The sequence below is a fragment of the Seriola dumerili genome, unplaced genomic scaffold, assembly GCF_002260705.1.
Source record: "Seriola dumerili isolate Sdu_G_001 unplaced genomic scaffold, Sdu_1.0 BDQW01000167.1, whole genome shotgun sequence".
Taxonomy (NCBI): Eukaryota; Metazoa; Chordata; class Actinopteri; order Carangiformes; family Carangidae; genus Seriola; species Seriola dumerili.
This window is the reverse complement of record NW_019174422.1, coordinates 2,597,552-2,622,728: the sequence shown is the minus strand read 5'-3', so window position 1 is coordinate 2,622,728 and position 25,177 is coordinate 2,597,552. Positions and strand designations below refer to the sequence as shown.

Below are 25,177 nucleotides of genomic sequence, written 5' to 3'. Positions count from 1 at the left end.
GTAATTTGGAAATGTATTTGTAACAACAATAAAAACAATGACACTGTGCATAAAAAAAGGATGTTGAGCTGTATAAGCCTAATAATATTTGTTAATGTATATGTGCTGTAAGTAATAATAAGTAGCAATCAATCACATACAACATGAACTCAATTGTCTTATTGCTATCATACCACAGTTTCATTACTGACATTCATCATCAGCTGTTAAAATATATAATACTAAAAAAAAAAAAACATTTACTCAGATTCTAACATAAAAGGCACATTTTCCTTTCCGGTGTCAAGCGTCACATTAAATGTTGCTCCACGTCTTCCTGCTGCTACAATCCTCAGTAAATCTCGACTTACTTTTCGGATCTGTTTTCACTTACAGCTGCGACGTCTGCACCTCTAAGGCAGCTTTATGAAAAACTCTACAGTAACAGCAGCTGACTGTAAGCTGTGGTTAATGTACACACTGGATATACTGACTCCCCCCCCCCCCCCCCCCCCCCCCCCCCACACATATCTGACAGCTGGTTGACGCGATGTTAACCGAAGTTTACCGTATGCAGGTGTGTCAAAATCTTGATTTATTCTTTTTAACTCACAGAACACGACCGATGCCGTGTAGCCTACAACATCTGTGGCCGCTGTTAGGTTGTCGCTAGGTTACAGGTACAAAAAAGGGGAATAAGGCAAAGTAGTGCTAATATAGAGTGGGTGTGCTTTAATATGAGTTATAAGCAATTATTGTAATATTTGTCAGTAAATTACAACACAAAGGCAGAAATAACTGTGTTATAATAGCACACATTATGTGCACACACGTTGAATTCAGTTGTGATCAACATGTTTTATTTTAGTGCTTATGTTGCTTTTATCACCCTCATTCTCTTGATGTTTCTCACCCTCCCTCCCTCCTTCTCTTTCTATCTTGCTTTTTTCCAATTTACCTCTTTCACTTTACTTCTTTCTCCTTCTTTCTCTTCCCAACTCCCTTTTTTTAAGCCAATTTTTTCTCTCTCTGTCAATTCTCTCTCCCTTCAGTCTCCTGGTGCCTCATTCTCAAGCCTCAGACTGAGAGCCTGAGATTTATCGATCCAACCTAGCTAAAGGCGAGGGGTGGCAGGGTGGGAGAGGAGGGGTGGGGGGTGGTGGTGGTGGGGTGGGGGTTGAAGTAGACGGAGAAAAAAGGAAAAGAGAGAGGAGGATGGAGAGGGATGCTGACATAGGGTTTTCAAAAATAATGTGTGGATGACAGAAAGAGGAAGAGAGCAGCAGCAGTGTGGGCTTTAAATAAGACAAGAAGATGAAGCCAAAAAGAGAAGAGGCTGCTATTTGTACAGGTATAGAAGTTGGGGTAAAAAAATGAAGGGAAAATTCTATATGTGTAGAATGTTGTGAGAAAGAGAGGAGAGGAGGAAAGTGTTGGCTGGGGGGGAGAGTATTTTTAACATCAGAAGAAAGGGAGGTGAAAACAAGGTGGGGGAAAGAGTTTAGAGTGAGAAAAAGAAGAAGAGGAGGAAAGGGAAGCGGATGGCGTTAGGAAGCACAGTGTAGGAGGAACATGGCGGAATAAATAAGAGAGGTAAAACATGTAAAGATAAAGAGTTGACAGTGAGAAACAGAAAGAGATAAAGAGATTATGGGAAGCTGAGAGAAAGAGATAGGTAAACAGAGATGTAGAGAGTGGCGGGGAGCCAGATGGAGTGACATTTACGGAGTGGTGATGATCGAGTAGGCATGAAGGTTAAAGCCATTTTCTCCCCATGTAGCCACACAAACACACACCAACACAAACACACACACACACACACACACACACACACACACTAACACACAGGTTTATCTGTTCATGCGGTCATGCATACACTACACAGACAAATATGTACTTTAGAGTTGAAATTCCAGTCTGAATCTGGATTACTTATACATTGATTTTCATAAAAATATCAAATGATTGCCAGAAACCTCACAACCTATTAACCATGAATTCTGCTCCTCTCAACCGAGAATATCGAACATAATTGGAGACTGGGAGCTGCTGCATTAACTTTTTATAAGGTGACCAAATAAAGCAAGGAAATTCAATAGTTACTTCATATGTCATGTTGGATCCCCAGTGTAAACACTGCACAGAACTTCTAATGAAAAACAGCCCCTGTGCAACACACTGGTTTACACTGGTATGTTTCTTCAGTGGTGACTGTGTCTGGTCTCCAAGGGTGATGACCCCTGACTACATCAGGTAAATGCTTGTGTATTATATTGTCCACATGGTTGGGATATGAGGTCGTGTTTTCAACTATGTGTCCTATGCTGTAGGTACGACATGTCTTACAAACAAGTTGTGACAAGTTTAATCTGGCAGCTACAACAAGTACAATTGCTGGCAAATTCACTCATCTGTAGTAGATTAAATTAAAATTTGCAAAACAAAAAAAAAATTAAACTCTTATCCTCTCTCTCTCTCTCTGTCTCTAACCAGATACTGTACTATTTACACCAAAGATGGTTTTGTTGAAAAAGAAATATCACTTTATAGTTATGATTAAAAAAAAGTACATAGCCTAAATAAAAGGCTGTTTTTGAGTGTTTTTCTACACAGAAAATCTCTGCGATCGCCTCATGTCAATGTCAGACAGCAACTTGCTTGGTAGTTGTTGAGTGTAAATATCAGGCAGCTGATGAACACAGTTATGTGAATCTCCCTGTTTGATTTTTAAGCACATCCTTTCATGTCTATGATTATCACTGTAGAAGTTCAGAACTGGGACCGACAGCATTCAGGTCTGTGAAGCAGCTAATTCCGTCAATCTGTGAAGCTAACGTTAACGTTATCTTAAGCAGTAGCAAAGTTGTCGCTAAGTCAAAACATATGATGTGTCTTACAAGCTGTTAACCATTATTACCATTTTTTTTTAAATATCATGATTATATTTTGAATATTATTAACTTTTACTCAATGAGATAAATTGGTAAACGTTCTGGAGCTGACAAGATAAATTTGTGATGTTTTGTACAAATATATCTTCATTAATTCTGTGTACACCACAAAAGCAGGACTTTAATTTGTCCTGGAGTTTAATTAACAGGAGTTGAATTTTGTATAGTCAAAATTTGAATTGCAATATTTGTCAGAAAAATTGTTCAGCCCTAGCATCAGGATTTGAGTTTGTTGTGTGTGTGCGTGCTGAGCCAGTCAATTCCCTGTCTCAATGGCGTGATTCCCACTGCTCCAGAGGTGATAGATTACTGGAGAGAGACTCACTCCATCTCCCATGATACCTTGGGTCTGTCAGAACAGCGCCCGCTGTTTGTCTCTCCATGTAAAGATAAGGGGTAAGTTCAGAAGAGCCCTCTTTTTAACCATTTTGACATTTGCAGTTTTGTCAGCAGAGCTGTGTGTGCTCTTTATTGGGCTAACCTTTGAAGAGCAAAGAGTCGTCATGTTGTCTGACATCCGGGGAAGGTGGAGGAGGTAAAGGGAAACAAGAAAAATATGGTGGGAGGTTGTTATGTTGAGGTATCAGAATGCCGACAGGCTCAGCTGCTCTGTTGCCGTTTCATGTAGTATTTCATCTCTGAGGTAATCTCTGCGGTACATTGTCTCTCCCTGCTTTTGTCCATGAAAAAACACAAAGGAACCAATCTGTGTTTATGTGTTTTAACAGTCATTCAACCCCTGGGCTATTTCTGCCCTAAACAAAGGCTTGTTGGTGATCTGTGCGACAACCTTCTAGTACGACCCAAAATCACTGCTGCTGTTTATCTGTTCGTGCGGGCTTTGAACTCATCATGCTGCTTTAACACCAAAGCAATTTCCACCACATGTAACACAGAGGCCTCCTCTCCTCACCTCTACACTTAAATATATAATAATGAAAATGGTACTAGACACTAAACAGACGCTTGACTTTGATTTGAGCCATTTATTAAGTAAAAATGCCAAATAAAGGCTGGTTCCACCTTTTTAAATATGAGGATTTGCTGATTTTTTAAAGTCATACTATTTCTATGTTTTTGCCAGATGTTTTGCCAGACAAATCACTTTGGGATCTGCAAAGTTGTGGTGGCAATTTTTGCAATTTCTAATGTCTTATATACTAAATAATGATAATGATAATACTGATTATCAAAGCAATCAAAATCTACAGATGGAACAGCTGAGTCTACCTTTGGTTAAAGTGAGACTCTGAAACTTGCCACTGCTCACACCGAACACCGCAGACTTTAACTTTTAAAATCTAATGTCAATGATGAGATGTGCTAACTTGATATTATCCTCACCAAATAGTTAACACTCTAAATGGGCATTGTCAGCGCAAACAGCAGTTTGAGTTTGTCTTTATAAAAGAGTCTGAGGACTGCACTGGGAGCATGGACACAAAGAAGTTAAGTACAAAGCTTGTTTGGGGCTGACCCTTTGCCATCCGTCCTCCTTGTCTCCATCTAAATCCATCTCCTCCTCCTAGACCGGCCTTGTAAGAGCTTATTCCACCGCGGGCTGCAGCACTGGGACATTACTAACCAGTGGGTGGATGAGGCAGAGCTTCTAATGCTGACAGAGAGAAACACCAAGGGAGTGCCAAGATGGAGCATGGGGAGTAATTTAGGTCAAAAGCCTGGGAGGGACATCAAGATGCAGACACATGTATGTATGTATTTTTTTTTTTTTTTTTTTACTTTCTTCGTGTCCTCCTTTGACTCTTTCTTTCTTCCTGTCCTCTGTATACCAGCGGTACTTATTCCAATAAAGGAAAAGTCCACTCTTAAATATGCCTGCTAATGTTGAGTTATGAAACCATGAGAGATTTTCCATTTATACTAATTTGTCCCACTAAGGTTTTCTAAAACGGGACTGAAATCCTGTTAAACTTGAACGCAAAAATAAAGGAGACCTCTGGGAACTAAGGCAGCGCTGACAGCAGGGATATAACAGAATACATGTTATTTTAATGCTTTTGGACAGTTCAATTGCCATCTCTCTCTCTAAGCCACCTTATCTCCTCCGAGCTACATCATACCCAAACACCAACAGTGTAATGTGTTGTGTCACCTAGAGACTAAACCTTGGAGCTGCTGCATTTTCCTGTACAGTCAAGTGGGAACCAGCTCTGTGGACTTGAAGGTATTTGATTGAAATTTTCCATTTAACAAACAACCTTGATTTAGAATAAAAAAGAAAGTTCAACAGACCTTGCATAAATGAAAAAGTGTTCATCTTGAAAACTAGTTACTGAGGTTGCTATCAGATGAAAGAAATAATCCATAAAAGTATATAATGTTTTGTATAGTTGGTAGTACATAGTAATAATGTTAGACATAGCCAATGAGCATTCATAACGTGGTGTAGACACCTCAAACACCATCAGCTGTTTTGTTTGGCTGAGTGCATGTATCAGGACTGGGCTCTGTGACGCTGTCCATGGTGCTGAAATGTGAGCAGCACATGCACACTGTTACATTGCTGGACTGACTGCACAGTGTATGATGCTAATAAACTCTTGGTTAATGACAACTGACGATACACTGCTTGTTGAATTGCGTTGCATAATAAGAATATAATAACATATTGAGAATAATATGTGGGCTTATTTAAAAAAAAAAAAAAATAGATACATTTCAGTAAAATATAATTGTTATGTACAATTAATAAATTCAAAAAAGTGCATCGTGTAATTGAAAAATTAGTTAAGTTTGTTATGTGGTTGATTTAATTTATTAACAGAATAAACCAATAGGAGCATAACTAAAATGTCATTATTATGGGGACACTGTAGCTTGTTGTGAGAAGGCTGGGTGTAATAAGGTACACTGGCTTTTACATTATTGCTACAATCTCTTTTTAACACTGACCCATTGCTATGTGTTCTGTAAGCACTTTATATTAACTTAAAGACTAAAATAAAGACAAGGGCTGAACAATTCATCAAAATACTACTGATATCGCTATATATATATATATATATATACACTGTTAAATATCAAGTGCAATATCCAAATCACAGGAGCTGCAATTTTTTTTTTCAATTTTTTTGATGAAGGTAAAATGTGTGATAACATATTATAAATGAAGCCTTGTGGTGCTATTGAGACGCCCCGGCCTACAAATCACAAAGAACATGTCTGTTTGGTACAAAACCCAACAAAAAGCACAACAACATCATTCTTATATTTATAAATTTGTATATCTTGTATGTTTATAGCAAACTGTTAGCGCAACCTTTGATATGAAATTTGGGAATATGTATCTGCCTATGTTTATGTCTCTATATAATAGTGTTGAACTTGCACGATACTCTGCTTCAACACTGGTGCATGCTTCCTTTTGCTAAAGGTGCAGATTCATCCTGCTAAACCTCTCCACACATGACGTCACATGTTTTCGTGTGATAGCATCTGTGTATCAGCATAAATACAGATCTGTGTGCTGATAGAGGATGTTACCTACTCATATATATCTTGCTTTATCTTGTTTTCCAGTGCTGCTGGTCTCTGAGAGTTAACAAACATAATTTCAGTATATGCCTACAATGACAAATTAAGTGTCTCATGTCTTAAATTAAGTGTGTGTGTGTGTGTGTGTGTGTGTGTGTGTGTGTGTGTGTGTGTGTCTGTGTCTGTGTCGCGGAGTTACACAAGTCCATGGATTAAACTGAACTCCCAGTCATTAATACTTAGCGTCAGCTTGAACCCAGCAGCCACTGTAGCTAACTGGTGATGAATTGCGTTGCTCTGAAGCATTGACTTAGTCCTACGTGAACGAATGAGCAGACTTGTTCCACCAGAGGAGGATGCCTTACCTCTGGATAACCTCCTGCTCTCTCTATCTATCCCTTCATCCCTCTTTTCTCTTAATCTTCTCTCTTTTCTCTCTTGTTCTCCCTGCCCTTACCATTCAGTGTTGTTGGAGGCACTGTGAAGACCTGGCAGAGGGAGCTCTGCGTGTGTATGTGTGTGTGTGTGTGTGTGTGTGTGTGTGTGTGTGTGTGTGTGTGTGTGCGCGCGCGCGCATTTCCGTGAGTGTGCAGGAGGGGTAATTTGCATTCACTGCCACCGGCCACCTCGGCTTCAGAAGCCCTGAAGAGATGGCCCTTTGAGCTGCATTGAAAGAGATGGAGTGTGTGTGTATGTGTGTGTGAGCAAAAGAGAGAGAGGGCGGATGAGAGATAGGTAAAAAAAAAACAAAAAAACATACCTCACAGTGTAGAATGAGCAGTGCATGTGTATGTGCATGTATGTGTCCACATGCCAACAAGTGTGCGACCCCATTGGTTTTAGGGTTAAGGTAGTAAGTAGGTCTAGATCAGTGTTAGGGTTAGGCATTGCATGTGATGGTTAAGGTTAGGCTAAGTGGCTAGGGAACGCATTCTATCAATGACAGGTCCCCATGAATGAACTAAAACGAGGATGTGTGTGTGTGTTTGAGTTTGCATACATGTGCATCTTCACTAACTTAGCCTTCAGGCTAACCAGAGCAATTATTAATCCCTAGATAGCTGAATTCTGCTTTTTGCTGTGCGCCTCACAGGTTGCCACACTCTTTGATCTTCCTATATCTTCGTTTCTCAAGGTTACTTTCGTAACAAGTACACTTCTGAGTCTGAGAACATGATCTGTGTCCAATTTCCATGGACGCTGTAAACACAGCTAGACCGGATGGTATCCGTTGTGTGCTGTAATCCCTTTTATACAAGCAGTATAACATCATTTCTTCCATTACAGTGAAGATAGTATATATTTAAAATGATTCCCCTTTAACAATGAAATAAGACGGTTTAGTATGAATTTCACTCAGTTCAATGTTACAATTCAATAACTTTTTGCCACACTGCACTATTCTGTTTCTATACTTCAGCTTATCTCTCTTTCACAGCATTGCCTGGTCATTTTCAAATGCTGTTAGTCTCATCAACAACATGGTACGAGGAGAGCTGACCATGCTGCCGACTCAGCAGTTCAGAATGTGAACAGTATCAATAAACCAGAGGATTAATTATAAAAGGCAAATACACTGAGAACTGATGGCAGTTTATGACTGCCCAGTCCTGGTATACATTATACAGCACACCTGAATCCTGTTAGTTAGTTAGTTAGTTGAAGTTGTAGAGAAGCACCACATCAGCACTACTGAATAACTGTACCAACAAAAACAATTCACCGATAGAAAGTTTACAAATTACCTAATAAAGCATCACAATCAATATCCAGCTATCAAATAGAAGAGAATACAGTTATGTTCTGAAACCAAAATTTTAACAATAAAACAGTGTTTAAATTAATATTTGAAGCTGCATTGAATTACTTTATACTGTACATTTTCTACACAATGGAAGTTAATAGTGTCAAATGGACAGGTTTGAATAACCCAAGTGTATCCATCCTCAGTAAATGACCTGCTTTTGTGTTTTACCTCACTACAAACATGTTATAATAATCTGTTCTTTAAACTAGCATGTACTTGTTTTTTGGCAGCAGAAACAAGTTGTAAACACAACATTGACAGCTGCCTGCTGCATTTAAAAACATTGCTTATGAGAGCACTGAGCCAAAACAAGTGAGTCAGAAAACCAAAACTATGAGCTAAAAGATTCCAAAAAGGTTCTGTAGGACTGAGATGAGCTGTAGAATAAGTTGATATATCTCTGTGGAGCCATCACTATGAGTGATCCCTTTGACATTGTTCAGTAATTTGAACCATTGGTAATATAGAAACATGAGAAATGCAGCTTTAAAATAAAACTTTACCAATTTAAGCTTTAAAGGTTTGAGTTAATACTCCCTTTAACTGATTTCAATACATTTACACTTTAAAGAGAAAGAGAAAGTTCAAGAAGTACTTTGGGTGAGAAGCCTTGGCCAGAAGACATGTTTCTCAGCACGACTCTGAACCACTGCCCCACCTGTGGGTGGGAGCTTATTTTTACTGAAATGTTTAATTGATAGGACAGGGTACATCAGACTTCATCAAATCCAATTAGATGTACTTCATCAATCCCTGAGTTAAATCAGATGATATCCCAGATTGTGCTGGAGCGCTGCTACAGAAGCCAAGCCAAAAGAACATGGATAGTCAAAGCCTGAGAGCTTATTATTTAAGTACTGTTGTAAAGTCAGTTCACTCTCCTGAGGCTAAAAAGATCATTTAAATGGACTGTCTACAGCTAAATACTATTTCTGCCTTCATTGCTCATGCAAAGCATATGGTGATGACTGGGAATCTGTGAGAATTTCAGGCGGGAGGTGGGGGATATGCTTAAGAGGAAAGCAAGGAGGGAGGGAGGAGGCCAGAGAGGCAAAATGGTGGGAATGTAAAGAGAAGAAGAGGATGGATGAAAAGGGCGGCGATGCATGAAGAAGAGAGATAATAAGAGCTGAATGAGAGGAAGAGAGAAAAAGATGGGGAGAGGACAGGAGAGTCAATCAAACCAAAGGCCCACATGAATGCGACAAAACGTGTAAAAACACACTGCAGAGATTATTAGGGTCATGTGATGCGCATACACATGCAGACGCATCATACACCCCCCCCCCCCCCCCCCGCTGGATACTAAAACCTACCCACGCATGCATCCACATACACACACTCCCTCCTCAACTTCCCTCTCTTTCTATCCATCTCTCTGGCTTACAGGCTAAAAATAGCTGGAACTGAGCCCTTGCTAATTCCTTCATTCAGAGTCTAGTGGAACGGCAGAATGCATGAGGCCTTTGATACGCAGCCTGACAGGAAGATACAGGAAGTGCTGGATGGTTGCCAAGACAACCCCTCCACTCCACTCCACTTCCCCCCTGTCTTGTTTCTTCAATCTAAATGCTGCACTCCTTCCCCGGTTCTCATCCTCTCTCTATTTCAGTGTCTCTCACCAACTATACTGTTGCTTCAGAGGCCGAGTGACGGCTTCAAAATGTGATCAATATCATAATCTGGCAGCGTACTCCGTCTCAGTCGTGTAATCACATTATGAAACCGTTGCATTCGTTTGCATCCACAATGAGTGAAGCTACTGAGTCAAATATGCAAATAATTTCTCTAATTACAGTCATTATCGATATCTGCAGATATTATTTCAACACAGTTACACATGAAATGTTCCAAAGCTGACGAAAACAAAATCATACCAGTGGAGTCTAAGGCCAAAGTTAATCCAAGTCTTAAATCTACACAAACGCTGTAGTTCATGGATGCTCAAGTTAACTGAGATAGTGCTACATTTAGCCTGTAGGATATGTATAAATATATGAGTTGGTCCTCCCCCTCATAGGTTTTTCTCATGTAATGTCAAAAGTGAAAACATGTAAGTGTTTTCAACCAATTAATACAGCTAACATTAGGTTATTTAGCTAGTTAGCTGGAGCTGATAATAGCTTATCATTATTTCAGCAAAAGCTACTTTTGTCAACCTCTGTTTGAAATCTTTGAAATAGGAAGAAGAAATTCAAGTGGTAAGTGCGACACATTATGATTGAAAACTGTTGTACATACTGTAAAATCACCAGAGTGTATAAAGTCTCAAGTGGTGGGTGGAAATTTGGTAATAGTGCACTATACCTGTAATCAAATTCACTGTACCTGTAATCAAATTCCTGCTGAATTGCCAACCACCTCAAATGACATAAGGAATGCACTTATATGCAGTGATATTCTAGTCAAGATTCAAATTTCAAAACTTTTTAAAACTGCATCCTACGCACCAGAGGAAATTTCACAGATAGTCGGCTCTCAAATCCAAACACGCCCCGCAAGATCTGAAAATAATAGCCAATCACACGCTACACAATATTAAGATGATCTATTCTTTCCACATCCACAGACACACACTCGCTCCCTTTCACACACCTGATCTGGGTTTCCCCCAAGTCTTCTCTTTGTCTGTGCAGATTTGTCTTGTAAGACTAGTAGCCTCAGTAGTTCTGGACACATTTCTAATAACCTTTCCTCCATTTCAACAGTCCATCAAACCCACAGGCTAAACCATCTTAGCTCTCTGCTCCTCTCCCCCCTCTCAGCTCATGTCTCATGTTGGATATCGTAGGTCTGTGTTGAAAGGCGTGATGTTACAATCCAGATTTTTGCAAATATCAAACACAGATGGAGTTCTGTCACCCCCGAGGAACTGTTTTGGCATCTTTACTGACGTGTCGAAAAAAATAAAACTCCAAAATATTTTCATGTATCAAAAAAAGAAAAAAAAAATCAAACAAGAAATTAATACCTAAGAGTATATCTAGAGGTACTACATCAAAGGCAACTGGATTTGCTGTTTTAGTCTTGAAGATGTTTTTGCCACTCATCCAAGATGCTTCATCAGTTCCTAGGGGTGTATGTAATCTGATTATCCTGGCTTAACATCAAGTCAGTCACATGTCATACATTACTGTTTAACCCTGCCGATCACCACAAAACTCTCTTTCTCTGCTCTGACTCAACGAATGTATAATAAACATAGATTTTCCTGATTTGAACATCTATCACTAGTTTATTTTTTGACACTTTTGTCAGTGGTTGGCAAAGAATTTGGATTCCGACTTTAGGGAACAACCATCGATGGACACAACACAAGTAGTATTAAAAAAATAAACACTACTTCTGGCTTTGTTTGACAAGTTTCTTTTCAACGTCACTCATGTTGCTTCAACATCTATCTGTCTGTCAGTGTGCTGTTCTTGCTTTGTAGTGGACAGTCCTAAATGGATGAATGGAAAAGTTCAAAGCAAGTGACTGACCCTGGCTAATCTGATTCTGGGTCACTATGATTAGTCGCTCACACTATAAATGCGGCAACATCAATATATTACATTGACGCATCATTTTTCATATACTGTCGAAAATACTTCATTTCATTAAAACAAATGTTTTTCTTCATTATCACGACATAGCTGCAAATCATTTGGGCCCCTCATGCACACTTTCCATAAGTCCGCATTTCTGCATGCTATGCCTGAGGGAATAACCCACAATTCACAGCACTGTAACGTTAAATAGGGGGTTACTGTGGTTACCAAGGGATGCCTTGAAGCATCAAAAAACGGCAAACAACCGACATAAAACAGAAAAAAAGAATAAGATAGAAGAAGAACGGTTAACAAACAAGCATGAAAGGACATGCAAGAAGAAAAAAGTTTATACATCAGTATAAACACTTAGCCCCCTGGTGATTCAGAGCTAGAACTGTGTGTAGTTGTTTGTCCTATGATGGCATGATCATGAATTCCAAATATACTTTCATCAGGTCTTATCTAGCATTACCATTTTTTTTTTTTTTTTTACAAACCGGGAGCAAAGGGAGGGAATAAAAAATGTACAATCAAAAGTCCCAAACCCACAACTGTACGCAACATGTTTTAGCTTTGTCAGAGTAACAAGATCACAAATGGCTGTCCCATTCCCCTTTATACCATTTTGAGCCCTTGCAGCCTCTCGCACTCAATTACTTACCAGGTCACGAGCTGAGTCTGTGAGGGTTCAGGGCTCAGGCCTTAGGGGGGACATTGGGATTGGGCCACACTATTCTGGATGATGGACCGCCAGAAAAGGCGAAACCGCTGTAAGTGTTGTCTATTCATTAGTGGGGAGAGCTATTTAATATCTTTTGTCCTTGTAGCTGCTACATACACTCATAAAGACATAGTTGCACTACTGACTTAAATAATAAGCCTTTTTTTCAAATCATTTTTATCATACTGGAGTTTCCAGTTTTGCACTTTAACATGTAAACCTTTGTTTTGTGCTGCATTACACAAGAACATACAGTTTGTCAAAATAAAATGAACTTAAAAGACATGGTCACTTTGATTTCCTGGAGGGAAAATGAATAGTTTAGATTGGTTAAATAGTGGACGGAAGAATCAATAGAAAAATAGTTGTTAGTGGCAGCGCTAATCAGATTGTCTCTTCATCCTCTCGACCTCGCAGAGTAAGACAAAGCCGTGGACCAGGCAGGCCGGTCTCTGCCAGCTCCTGCGTGCCTCAGGATAGAGCACAGAGCAGAGAGGAGCAGACTAAACAGAGGAGAGGGAGAGGAGGCGAGGTGAAACATGAGAGGAGGCACAAAAGCAAAGATGGACTGTCAGATTTTGTTTGTAAGGCTTGGACTACAGGCTGGATGGAGCCTTCTGTTCTGACCTCCATCTTCCATAAAATGACAACTACCTAGAGTTGCCTAACTTCAAATCTGACTTTCTGCTTCTCACTGGGTCGTTGTCTTTTTTATTACAGACTCTGTTTTGTCTCCTTCAGTTCTGGCAAGCATCAAAGAAAACTTTTGGGTATGCTCTAAAGGGTGTGTGTGTGTGTGAGGGGGAGAGAAAGACAGTGGATAGTCCCCTGGGAGCTACAGGCACCCATACTGTATATAACAGCAATTGTTCATTCTGGGGGAAGTGTATCGTGCCTGCAGAAAGATGGTGATCTATTTTCTCCCATCATTCCTTTCTTTTCCTCCCATTTTTGCTCTGTAGAGTGCATCAACTGGGGGATGGCAGGAGAAAGAGACGACATAAAGAAGGAGATGGAGCAGAATAGTGGAGGTTTTTTCTGGCATCAGAAGCCGTATATATATCATATTTACACTGCTGCACGCTGGCACCTCTCTCTCTTTCCATTATTTATCTGTTTGTTTTTATCACTTTTATTTATTTATTCATCTCTAGCCCTTTGGCAATGTCGCCGCACAGGCCTCGGGCCACGGTGCGCAGTATTGTGTTAGTATCGAACCCTTCTTGATGAATCTCCTCAGAAAATTGAAATATTGCAGAATGGGGAGATGTGGGAGTTTGAGTTTGATGCATGGAGATAGATGAAGTATTGGATGGAATAATTTATGAGGCCCCCAGCTTGCACCCTGAAGCTCAGCCCAAGAAGCAGAGTGCTGACAACGCTGAGGTTAGCGGTTCAAATCCCATGGGATCATCTAGCAAAACGAATGTACACCCTCCTAGAACAGGACTAATTGAGTAGAACCAGCATCTTAAAAGGCACTTCGTAACAGCTTATGAGAGTTAAACCCTGACCTACCCCCAGTAAAGTTCTTTCAAAGAGTGGTGAAGTCTGTCTCAGGTTTTTTCAATATCCATGCCTGTTTGATTGCTGAAAGCTCGTCTGAGGATGAGTATTGCTACCATAGATTGTTTTTTTTTTTATAGGGTTGTATCGCTGCTGGCTGACAGTTGTCACAGTGTTGAGCCCAGTTCTTCAACAAAACGCCAGTCAGCCAGTGTAGATGGTCGTCAGTCAGTGCAGATGCTTCAGCGGGTGTGGGTCTCCTGACGAGATAAGCCTCCTTCACGAACCCCAAACCTGTTTTTACTAACCTGTTCCTGCTCAAGTCAAAGCGATGGTTTCTGTGCCTAACTGCACAAAGCACAACCATATGACTTCCTGTGTGTGGGTAAACATTTACAGCGAGTTCCCATTTGGACGCTGCTGAGTCCAGCCACTCCAACTCATTCACCATGAAGTTTTGCTCTGTGTTAACAGCTGCTGACTGCTGAGAGAAGCATGTGGTTAGTCTGTGGGCCTGAGGCAGCAGCGGCAGAGGCAGAGGCAGAGGCAGAGGCCGGTCCTTCCCTCCCTTCCCTTGGTCCATCGATCCAGCGTGACTCTGCAGGAGCTAGATGAAAACCTCTTGGTATGATTTATGGGTTGTCATCTCCAGGGGAACCGGTGGAGCCCCTCCCTCCCTGTATTTGGTTTGGTGAGGGAGCTGGAGGGCTAAACCAGTTACCCAGGGTCCTAAGGCCGGATTTTTTATTCTACCACAAGGATGAGGAGCACAAGCTGGGTTTACAGTTAACACTTTACATTATAGTGGCATTCCAGTGACAATCACTTTATTAGTTATTAGTAATTAAAATAGGACCATCCTTCATTATTACTGATTCATAACTGTAACAATTCTTCTAAGCCAGCAAGTCCTCAAACCTGAACAACCATAAAGGTCATTTGTCTCTAACCTCTGATTTTTACAGGGCAGTCTCAGAGTAGGCCACAATGTGTAGAGTGTAATGAGTACTTGCATTTTTATGGTGCCAAGCTTTGTCTATTTTATAGTGCACTTCAATAATGACGCATTAATATGTCGAGAACCGTCCTCCAGTTTAAGGCTGAGCAGAAACCAGAAATATCATTCCAGGCTCTGAAATACTGACATACTGAAATAAGTCAAATCTAAAAACACTCAAAATCCTCATTTGCATGTTGGATTAAGCCGCTGTTAATCAGATAGTAAGATGATTAGTAAGATGACAGAAGATGATTACTTGTGTTTCATTTCTTGGTTTGTTCCTACATTATTACAAATTCAGAAACATGCTTGTGCATGTGTGCTGTGGAATTAATGAAAAATGACAGCACATGGCTCGCCTTCCAACTTACTAAGTACTTAAGTATTAATTAAGGAGCAATGAGTAACCACCAAATGTTAGCGTATTTGTTTGTCTATGAACAAACACACACATTCATGCCACAGTGTCCCACTTTTTTTCCATTTGCACTGATGGCAGCATTAAGACGTAATTCTGCAGGCTTAATCCACTTAAAATTAGAGGAGGTTTTTAAGGATTCTATCTTAAGGGTGCCCTAAAAAAAAGGATACAAGTAAAAGGCCTCAGGAGATTCTGAGAGATGCAGCGTTCATGTTTCAAATGTAAAAAGAATAGAAGCGCAATCAACGGCACAGTAAGAGAAAATGGGAGAGAGTCAGTGTGTATGTGTGTGTGTGTCTGTGTGAGCATATTTAACTTTGTGGTGTGTGGCAGTGAGTTGAGCTGATAGTCCCAATGGACAGTCAGTGATGGCTGTTGTTTGATCTCGTGCCCAAAAGCTTTCTCTTCCCCTCTCCTTTCTTCTGCTTGTTATCTCTCTGCTCCTTTCTTTATTTCCTCTCCTCGTTTCCTCTTCTCTCCTGTCCTAGTTTCCTCTCCTCTCTCCTAAATTTCCTGTCTTCTCCACTTCTTACCTCTCCTCCTCTTTTCATCTGCTTGTTGCCTCTCTGTTCCTTTATCTCCTCTCCTCGTTTCCTCCTCTCTTTTCTCCTTGTTTGCATTCTCTCCTCTCTTCTCCTTTCCCAGTTTTCTCTCTTCTCAACTTCTTACCTCTCATCCTCTTTTCTCTCCTTTCTTCTCCTCTCCTGTCATCTGTTTGTTGCCACTCTGCTCCCTTGTCTCCTCGCCTTGTTTTTTTGTCTCCTCTCTCACTGTTTCCTCTCCTCTCTCTTCTCTCCTTTTTTCCTCTCCTCTCCTCTCCATTATTCTCCTTGTTTCCTCTCCTCACTTTCTCTCCTCTCTTCTGCTTTTCTTGTTTTTTTTTCTTCTCTCTTCATCCCCTGTCTACTTCTTGTTTGCCCTCCTCTTTATTCCACTCTTCTCTTCTCCCGACCAAAAAAAAAAAAAAAAAAAAAATCAATGCAGCCGGAGAAGCAGAGGAAAGGAGGAGCAAAGAGAAAGACAACCCTGGGGCTGCAAGAGGAATGCTGAGGCTAGCAATGTCATGCCTGACTTGACCACCATAAATACAGCAGCAGTGATGATGAAGGATGGGGTATGAAACAAGTTCATATGTTGCCTGCTTTTTTTTTCTTTTCTTTTTTTTTTTTAATACACCAAGGCACTGTGATAGGTATTTGCAAATATTTTCCATTCATTAAACATGAAGACAATGAGCATTATGCTGACAATGTTAGGTGTAATGCAAAGGCACCTGTGTGACATTTCCAGAAAGTGTGAAAGCGGGCGCGTGGGACTGTGTGTGTGTGTGTGTGTGTGTGTGTGTTTATATATATATATCTCTGTGTTTTGGCACTTGCATTTCCACCAAGTCGTACATCTCAGAAAGCAGGGTGAACAGAAAAAACAAGCAGTGTGACAGTGTGAAATGACTCAAGACCTGATCCATTGTGTTCTATATGTGCCCGAGGAGCTATAAGTGGCAATGATGGGGTGTCGAGGGCTGAGGCCGCCGTGTTGGGAGCGGAGAGGCGGAAGGAAGGAAGGAAGGAAGGAAGGAACGAAGGCTGAGCTGTGAGGGGCTGAAGAAAAAAAAAAAAAAAACGTCCAGGCAAGTGATGGAAGAAGTGAGAGGGAGACTGAAATGTGTTTGAGTGAGGGAAATGGTCAAAGTGGTGTGCTGGCATAAACACCAATATAGATAAAGACAGCAGGAGAAACATAGATCAATACAAACATACACACATGCTGTTTAAAGCAGATGATGTGATCTTCTTTCCTAGTTTAATTTCTGAAGACCTCCGGTCGTCTCTGAGGTCAAAGCAAGTGTAAATGAAAAAAAAAACATTTCCTGCATGTGAAACCCGCCAAACATGACTCTTACTCTGTGAAAGGTGCTGGCTTTGTGCAGCTTATATTCGAGATATAGAAATGAAAAGACAAATGTGCAAACACTCTTTACAATACCTGAGGCAAGGTGAGAGGGGGGTGGGGTGGGGTGGGGTGGGGGGTGCAGGGTGGGGGGGGGGTGGAAGTCTTTACTCTTCATATCACACCTGCCGACAAAACGGGAATATTTCTCTTTTATTGCTCACACAGCGGGCAGACAAAAACGTCCGCAGTATGATCTGAGTAGGGAGAAGAGGGTTTTTTGAAAGGTCAACACAAAACAAACAAAACAAAACACAAAAAAAGCAAGAAAAGTCAAATGTCACCTAATCCTTTTCTCATAAAGCACCTGGAAGCTGCTTCACTCCTGCCCTTTGTTCTCCTGCTTTATAACACCTTGAATGGGATCTAGTGCTAAAACCAGGGAAGGGTAATTGAAAAATTCTTTGACCCTCCTCGGAATAATTTGCATAGTGTACACACACCCCATCCTAAAGCTAAAGCTAATACTCACTATCTACAAGAAGCATATGTGCAATATTTATGACAGTGAAAGTAGTGCATTGACCTTGAAAAAAATGAAAATGTACACTTGAGTTTTAAAGACACTTTTTCACATGAAGTGAACTTCTGCAGACTCCACTCCTAATTAACCATTCACTAAACCCCTCCCCTGAACAGCAATTGTCTAGTCATAGCTTAGCAACCGCAACTAGGCACAGCAGGCCTGTCACGATTTGGAAGCAGTGTGCATGGGGCTGTAATAAGAGAGATACTCCCATTCAAAAAGGTGGTTTCTGTTTTTTTGGGTTTTTTTTTTTTACCTGCTCCAAAATCATACAAGTGCAAAAAATATAGCAAGTAACAAGGTAATAGACACACAGTGTGGAGGCTGGCGGGCCCTGCATGGATAATACTTATTCAGAGTGTAGATCAATGTAAGCAGCTCTGTCCTGTTCTACTCGAGTCTCTCATGCAAGTGTAGGTATAAGTACAAGCTACACAGCTAAATAGGGTTATATTAGTTTGTTAGATACTTTTAACATTAGAGCTACCTAGCTCTACATTGCAATACAAGAATGTTGTTTATTTATTTTCCCGTCTTCTGCATGGATTAGCATCTGGGGATGTAGCTTTAGCCTCAGTCTTTACCACAACATAATTGGGGGCCCATTTACAGACTCCTTGTTTTAAAGCAAGTCAGCTGGAAACCTTAAAAAGTAAGGACATTTCCAACCAGCTCGTGAAGGTCATGTAAAATCTGCCGGCGACAGACCGTACCCCTGTCTGAAACCTAGGACCCGTTGTTTTTAAAACTTGTTAAGAGTTTACACTGGTAGATCTGCCCCTGTTGTAACTGTGTGTTTGACTGGCATAGCATCAATAACTCAGGGGGCGGGGCTTAGCAAACAGTCAAGGATCCCACAAAATCCCTCACCTCCCACCCTCCACCATCCCTTCATTTAATACTGTCCACTCACCATCCTCCGTGGGCACGTAGACATTGAGGTAGAGGCAGTCCTCGCTCTGGTTCTGGATGTAACCCGCCGCCACATCCAGGTTGTCTGTGAACCACACGGGCAGCATTATCTCTGGCAGCACCCCGTGGACGTTCTGAGGGCACACGGGGGCGAACTGCGTGGCGTTGCGGATCTCCTGCCAGGATCCCGGGGCTTCGGGCGGCTGAAAGCGGCGGTCGCCGATGGGTGCTGTGGCGTAGGGCACACCCAGGTACTGCTCCACGGGGCCTAGAATCTCATTGTTCAAGTCCTTCTTGATGCCTCGGAGCTTGCCATAGTTGGTGGTGACTATGGGGTGTTTGGAGGGGTCCATCTTCTGGCTCGAGGCCAGGCTGAAGAGCAGGATGAGGCCCAGTGCACCCATCAGGCAGCAGTCTGTCATGAGAGTAAGGGGACGCGTCCTGGACGACAAACCCCGCCGACTTTGTTTGCTGAGAGCAAGTGGGAGGGGGTACATGACTGGATTCATACAGTTCAGCCACCTGCTTTTAGTCTGTTTTGGAGTACTTGTGTCTTTTTTATAAGAGAGTGTGGATTATAACCAACAATGTGGAAGGTAAAGCATAAGAGGGGGATTAAAACAACAAAAGCAGGCAGACCCTGAAAGACAAAAAGGAGCCTTTTTTTGAGGTTTGAGTGAAGGTGAGATGGAGGGCAAAGCAGCTGCAGGGGGACAGAAGGGTCCTCGGGGTGCTGGAGAAGGAGGACGGACCTCTGGGTCTGGGTTCAAGGTCAGTGCTGAGTCTGAGCAATGGCGATCCGAAACGCTTTCCCAGCCATGGCTCTGTTGCGTTCCATCCCTATTGGTCGTCTCTCATCCGGATAATTTGATTGATGTTTCTAACAGCCACTGAACTCTGCAGGATGAGACAGAGAGGGAGGAGGGGAGAGATTTAAAGATGGACGGTGATGCATGGAGAGAGAAACAGAAAAGAGAGAGAAGGGGATGAGGGAGAGAGAAAGATAAGAGAGATTATAGCTTATCTGAAACAGAAATATATTCCATTAAATGTTGTCAGTGCAACATTTTCCCTTCAACTGTTGCCAAGTGAAAAATATTTCCTGAAATGAAAGCAGCGGAGATGAAACGACAAAATAAATCTAAAGGCTGTATTGTTGAGATCAAGTCTTCATTTTAGGGACATTTCATGTGGTGATCAACATATTTCGCTTCACTTCATTACATCACAGGCTGGAAAAAGACGCAGATCTGCAGCATGTGGAAAAGGAACTTTGTGGTCACATTTGACTCCTTATGGGTTTTGCAGCATAATCTAACCTGCAGGAATCTCATGTATACTCCATGCTGACTGCACATTTCTACATGACTCTCCTCATCTATTATGCATGAAAACCCTAAATTGGACTTGTTCGCCCTGTCGTGGAGTGACCTGTATGAGGACACGCACAAAACAACCCCCACCCCCCTCCCCCGGTGAACTGTGTTTAAACTGCGAGCTCCCTCCCAACATGCAAACACTTCTGCAGAGAGCTAATACAGAGCAGCCGAAGCAGTCACGCCACTTCACAAGTCCTCATCTAACAACGCCACCGCTCTGACGCCTCAGTATTTATGTTACTGGAGCTGATTCCGGAGATGACTGTACAGTATACAGTGTGGACGAAGAGTTGGAGGCTGGAGATTAGGGTGAGCCTTTCACTGCCCAGTAAGGTCAAAGGTCAATAATGTGCGCCTGTAAGCAGCTTATAACAGCCCGGGACACTTCCTGGCTACATGCAGAGCACAAAGAACACACACATGCACACAGTAAGCCTTGACTGACCTACACATGAATGAGTTCCCCACACACTGTACAGTCATTCATGTAATCTACTGTGCAAATGTGCAAATCCTCATGTAACAGACCCCGGAGTCGGAGATGCAAGAGGCATGGAGGAGATTATAGCGTCATAACATTGTTGGGTGGTGTTATGTAACGGTACAGGACACAGACCCCAGCAGTGATGAAGACAGTAGAGGAAAAAAAAAAAAGCCTTATCTGATTTTTTAAATTCACCATTACCTCTTCCTCTCTTTCACACTCTCTCTTGCTTTATCACCGTGCCATAATTGTCCCATTTAAAGTCATCATTAACCATATTATTGCATCGCCTGCACCCACTGAAGCGCCGCTGTGTTTTTGTTGTTTTTTTTTTTTTTTTTTCTTTCTCCTCTCCCACTGCCAATAAAGCCATTGAATTTGAAAGTATATGGGAGTTAAGCGTCCTGAGGCAAGACAGCAGATAATTAGAGTCTATAGGCTGATATAGCGGCCTCACTCACACTGATGTAAGACATCCAAATAAGGAGACTCATTCATGTAACAATAAAAGTTTCTTATGTACAACAAGCTCTTCAAGAGAAGGATGTATTCCAGCTTGTGTGTGTGCGTGTGTGTGTGTGGGGGGGCACTGTGGTGAAAACAGATTCGTGGTCGTTCAGAGAGCTGTAATTGTGAGCGAGTCCGTAGTGTCTGTAATTGCTCATTGTCTTCTCGTGGTACAGTGTGTTCAGCCTAAATATATTGGTGCCTGCCTTTGTTCCTCTCACTGTGGACTTTGTTGTTCTGCCCACGCACCCATGTGTGCGTCTGGGTGTGTATCCTCTCATAGAGAAACGGGCAGCACAATGTGTGCTCTAATTAAACCGTGGAGAGTCTAGAGGCCGGCCTGTTTTGCACTGCACACAGGGACGAGCCCTCCACCCACACACACACACACACACACACACACACACACTGCAATGTCTACCATTAAACTTTCATCCTCTTAAACACATAAAAATTGGAAACTGGGAGATAGAGAGGCAGGGATGAAGAGAGAGTGGGAAAAAAAAGGAGCAGGGATAGTGAGGACAAATTGAGTGATGAAAAGTGAGAATGGAGATGGAGAGGAAACAGGTCCTGGTGTTAATGAAAAGCTTCGCTCTGCTCAGCCCAGGCCCTCCAGAGAGTCCTCGAGTAAAAGCAACACGAGGCGCTCCTTCTCTGACCCGGGAGTCTCTCAAAGAAGTGGACATCTAATAGACCCACATCCACAGGCCCAGCCCAGGTCTCTCCTTGCCCTTAAACTTGCACCTCAAGCCTGAGCAGGCGCAGAGGGCAGCAGAGGCCAACACAAGCCAGAATCCCTGGTAAAAATCCAAGTCCCTGGCAGGTTTAAGTGTGCCTGAGGGGACCTCTGGAATTTAGGGGTGCATCTGAGTGTTTAATTGCTAATTGGCTCAATTAGAGGACCTAATTGGTCCAGCTTTGCTGTGAGCAGTGGGAGATCTTAAGTGATTGATGAAGCAGAGAGGTAGAGACGATGAGGAGACTGAGAGCCGAGCATGGCAACAGAGCCATATAGATATCCATGAGTGTGTGTGTGTGTGTGCGTGTGCGTGTGTGTGTGTGTGGTATTTGGCATGCAGGTAGCACACACTATCACACTTATATACACTGATTTAAAGGAACAGGTTTTCCCAAAATACTGTATCTCCCTGCCAGCACTATCACACACATACACACACACACACGCGCAGGCACACACACACACGCGGGCACACACACACACACGCACACATGCGCTCGCACACACACACACACACACACACACACACACACACACACACACACACACACTGATGCACACTCATCCATGATTCATGTCATCAGGAGAATGTTTTTTTCTCAGGCCCAGGAGGCAGCGAGGGGGGGAGGGAGCGAGGGGGGCTGGGGGGTCGTTCACTGGCAGACCATCAGTATAAACCTCATCTTTCCCCGCACCTCTCCTTCATCTCCCACCCTCTCTCACTTGGTATTTCTCATCTAAATGTGCACTGCCAAAAAAACCTCAGGAGGACAATACAAAAAAATAAAAAATTCCTATTTTCAATTCTTGACCAGCGTGTTTACTGCAGACTGTCTTGCTATAGGGCTGCATGACTCTCTATCATTGAGGATAAGCACAAAAAGCTGCACAACAACGATGAAAATGTTTTCCATGACTAAACATTATTCAAATTGGGTACAAACCGGGCTTTTAGCAGACGTTTTTATCCACTGCAACGGACAACCGGCACGCAGAGAGGTGTTTGGCATCATGTTCCAAGGCTCAAACCTGCAGCTTTTTGCTCTCTCAGACCCTCAGACCGCTATTCACCTATCAAATAGGCAGGGTCAAAGCAAGACCACAGACTGTGTGCCCTGTTAAACACTTTCATTTGACCCACAAATCTGCAAGTGATACCATTTAGTTGCTTAATTTGTTGACCTGCCTGTTACCAATAGATGGTAATGTTATTATTTGCCAGGCTGCAGCAGCTAAACAATGTGACCGTTGCTCAGTGAAGTCAATATGCCTTCTGCTGCCGTGAAAAAGAGGGAAGTCGACAGTGAATGCTGAGCATATAACAAAGAATGGACAGCTAAATACTTCCCAGTAAGGTGGAGGAAGCAGAATGACTGATCTGTCAGGAGCCTGTTAAAGACTGCAGCACCAGACACCATTTCTCCAGCGTCAATACTGAAAGAAAAGTCTTAAAAGAAGAGGAAAAAATATGAGGCAGCTTAATGTCTCACCAGCTTGCACGCTCAGCAAGATAATGTATGTTTACAATGCATTCTACAATGCAGGAGAGGGTATACAATTCAAATCATTTTCCAGAGGAAGTTAAAACAGAGCAGTGTGAGAGTTTCACTTCATCGCACTGTGCATTCACAGGGAGCTACAATCTGAATGCTGCTTTTCGCTTCTGATTTAAAGGAATAGTTCCACATATTGGGGAAAGTCTTATTCACTTTCTTGCAGCGTTAGATGACAAGATTCATACTTCTGCATCTTTAGGAAAAGAAATACTACACTATATAATTAGGGATGCAACTAGTTAGCAAGTAAATCCGGAAAATATTTTGTTGATTAATCAGTGAATTGTTTAGTGGTTGTTAAAAAAATGCCTGTTGCCAAGGTGACAATTCAGTTCAAAACCCAAAGACATTCAGTTTAAAAGGAAATAAAACAGAAAATCCTGACAATGTTTGAGAATTAAATTAAATTAAATGACTGTCAAACTATTGCTCTTATTTTCTTTTGTTTCAGCTTTACCTGTAGCCACTTGAAAACCACAACTTGTCTTTTCCGCACTTTGACCTTCATAAGGATCAAACACAATATATAACATTAATTAATGAGCTTTAGAGGTGCTGTTAGACGGACTTTTGAGCCAGGCTAACGGTTTCACTGTTTCCAGTCCTTATGCTGATCTAAGCTACAGTGACGCCTTCCTGCTTATCGAACTCTCAGTAAGAGAGTGAATAAGTGCATTTGCCAAGATGTCGAACTGTTTCTTTCAGTGTAACGCTCAATGAACAATGCCTTTGTCGTAACGGAGGAACTCCCTGGCGTGAGGTTAATTATGCAGGGTTAGATAAACTTGCACACAGCTTGGGCAACGAGAGTCCTCTGTGGGGTAGAGCCACAACAAATGGGTCATCAGGCAAATTAGAAGGATCTCACCTATTGATGAGAATACAGACAGTGTTCGACAGTAAAACGAGTAAAACCTGAATGTAGAGGAAGAGTTGTTTACTTCACTGTAGCATTGATCAGGAAGGACTGTGAGGGGAGTTGATACTTGGCCAATGTTGTGAAGGTGCTTGCAACAAAATACACAATAAAAGATCACAAACTATCACCTGATATTTTGACAGTACAAGCAAGATTTGACTAGTATAGGTTGCTGCACGGATAATTAGATTCCTTTACACTTTACAGGTGTTATTACTGTCTCTTCCTCTTGAATGTGTGTGAACAATTTTCTTCCTCATTAATTACAACAAGTCTCACCTTTATTCTGCAGATCTGTACTTCAAAACTGACACCGGACTTTGATGTTGTTGCCATGGGAGGGGGGGGGGGCGCTGCCTCACTGCTCATATTAACACATGAATCACATAAAATGCTTCAGATTCCTTGTTTTCCACAGCAAGCCCACTTTGTTATCTTTAATTGCTGCGAGGAGTGTTGGGCGCCACTTTTATGTGCTGTGACAGAGGTTTCCTCCAATTAACCTGCTGTTAATCTTCCATATGAAGGTCACGTCTCTGCTCGTGGTGGATGAAGCGTGATCAATGAGTGTGATTGAATTTTCACATTTGGGAGGAAGGAAGCATTATGTATACATCAAAAAGGAACTAGTGATTTAAGGAGCATGGTTTGATAATTGAGCCTTTTCATATACTAGACTGCTGAGTGTTTGATAATTAGTTTGTCCTATTACTGATTTACACTGTACAATAGTTTTGAATAATGGTACTGCAGCAATGCTGCTTTGACACATTACTCTTTAAAGTAAGG

General features: G+C 41.8%; 1 protein-coding gene across 1 annotated transcript in view; it reads right to left on the bottom strand.

Moving 5' to 3' along the window:
• The window catches only part of nlgn2 (neuroligin 2), a 112,509-nt gene extending 93,286 nt beyond the window's left edge, over positions 1–19,223 (bottom strand). Inside the window, exon 1 of the mRNA XM_022752222.1 lies at positions 18,799–19,223. Coding sequence (XP_022607943.1) covers positions 18,799–19,223 — 425 coding nt within the window. The remainder of the gene's footprint in view (positions 1–18,798) is intronic.
• Positions 19,224–25,177: the final 5,954 nt, after the last annotated feature.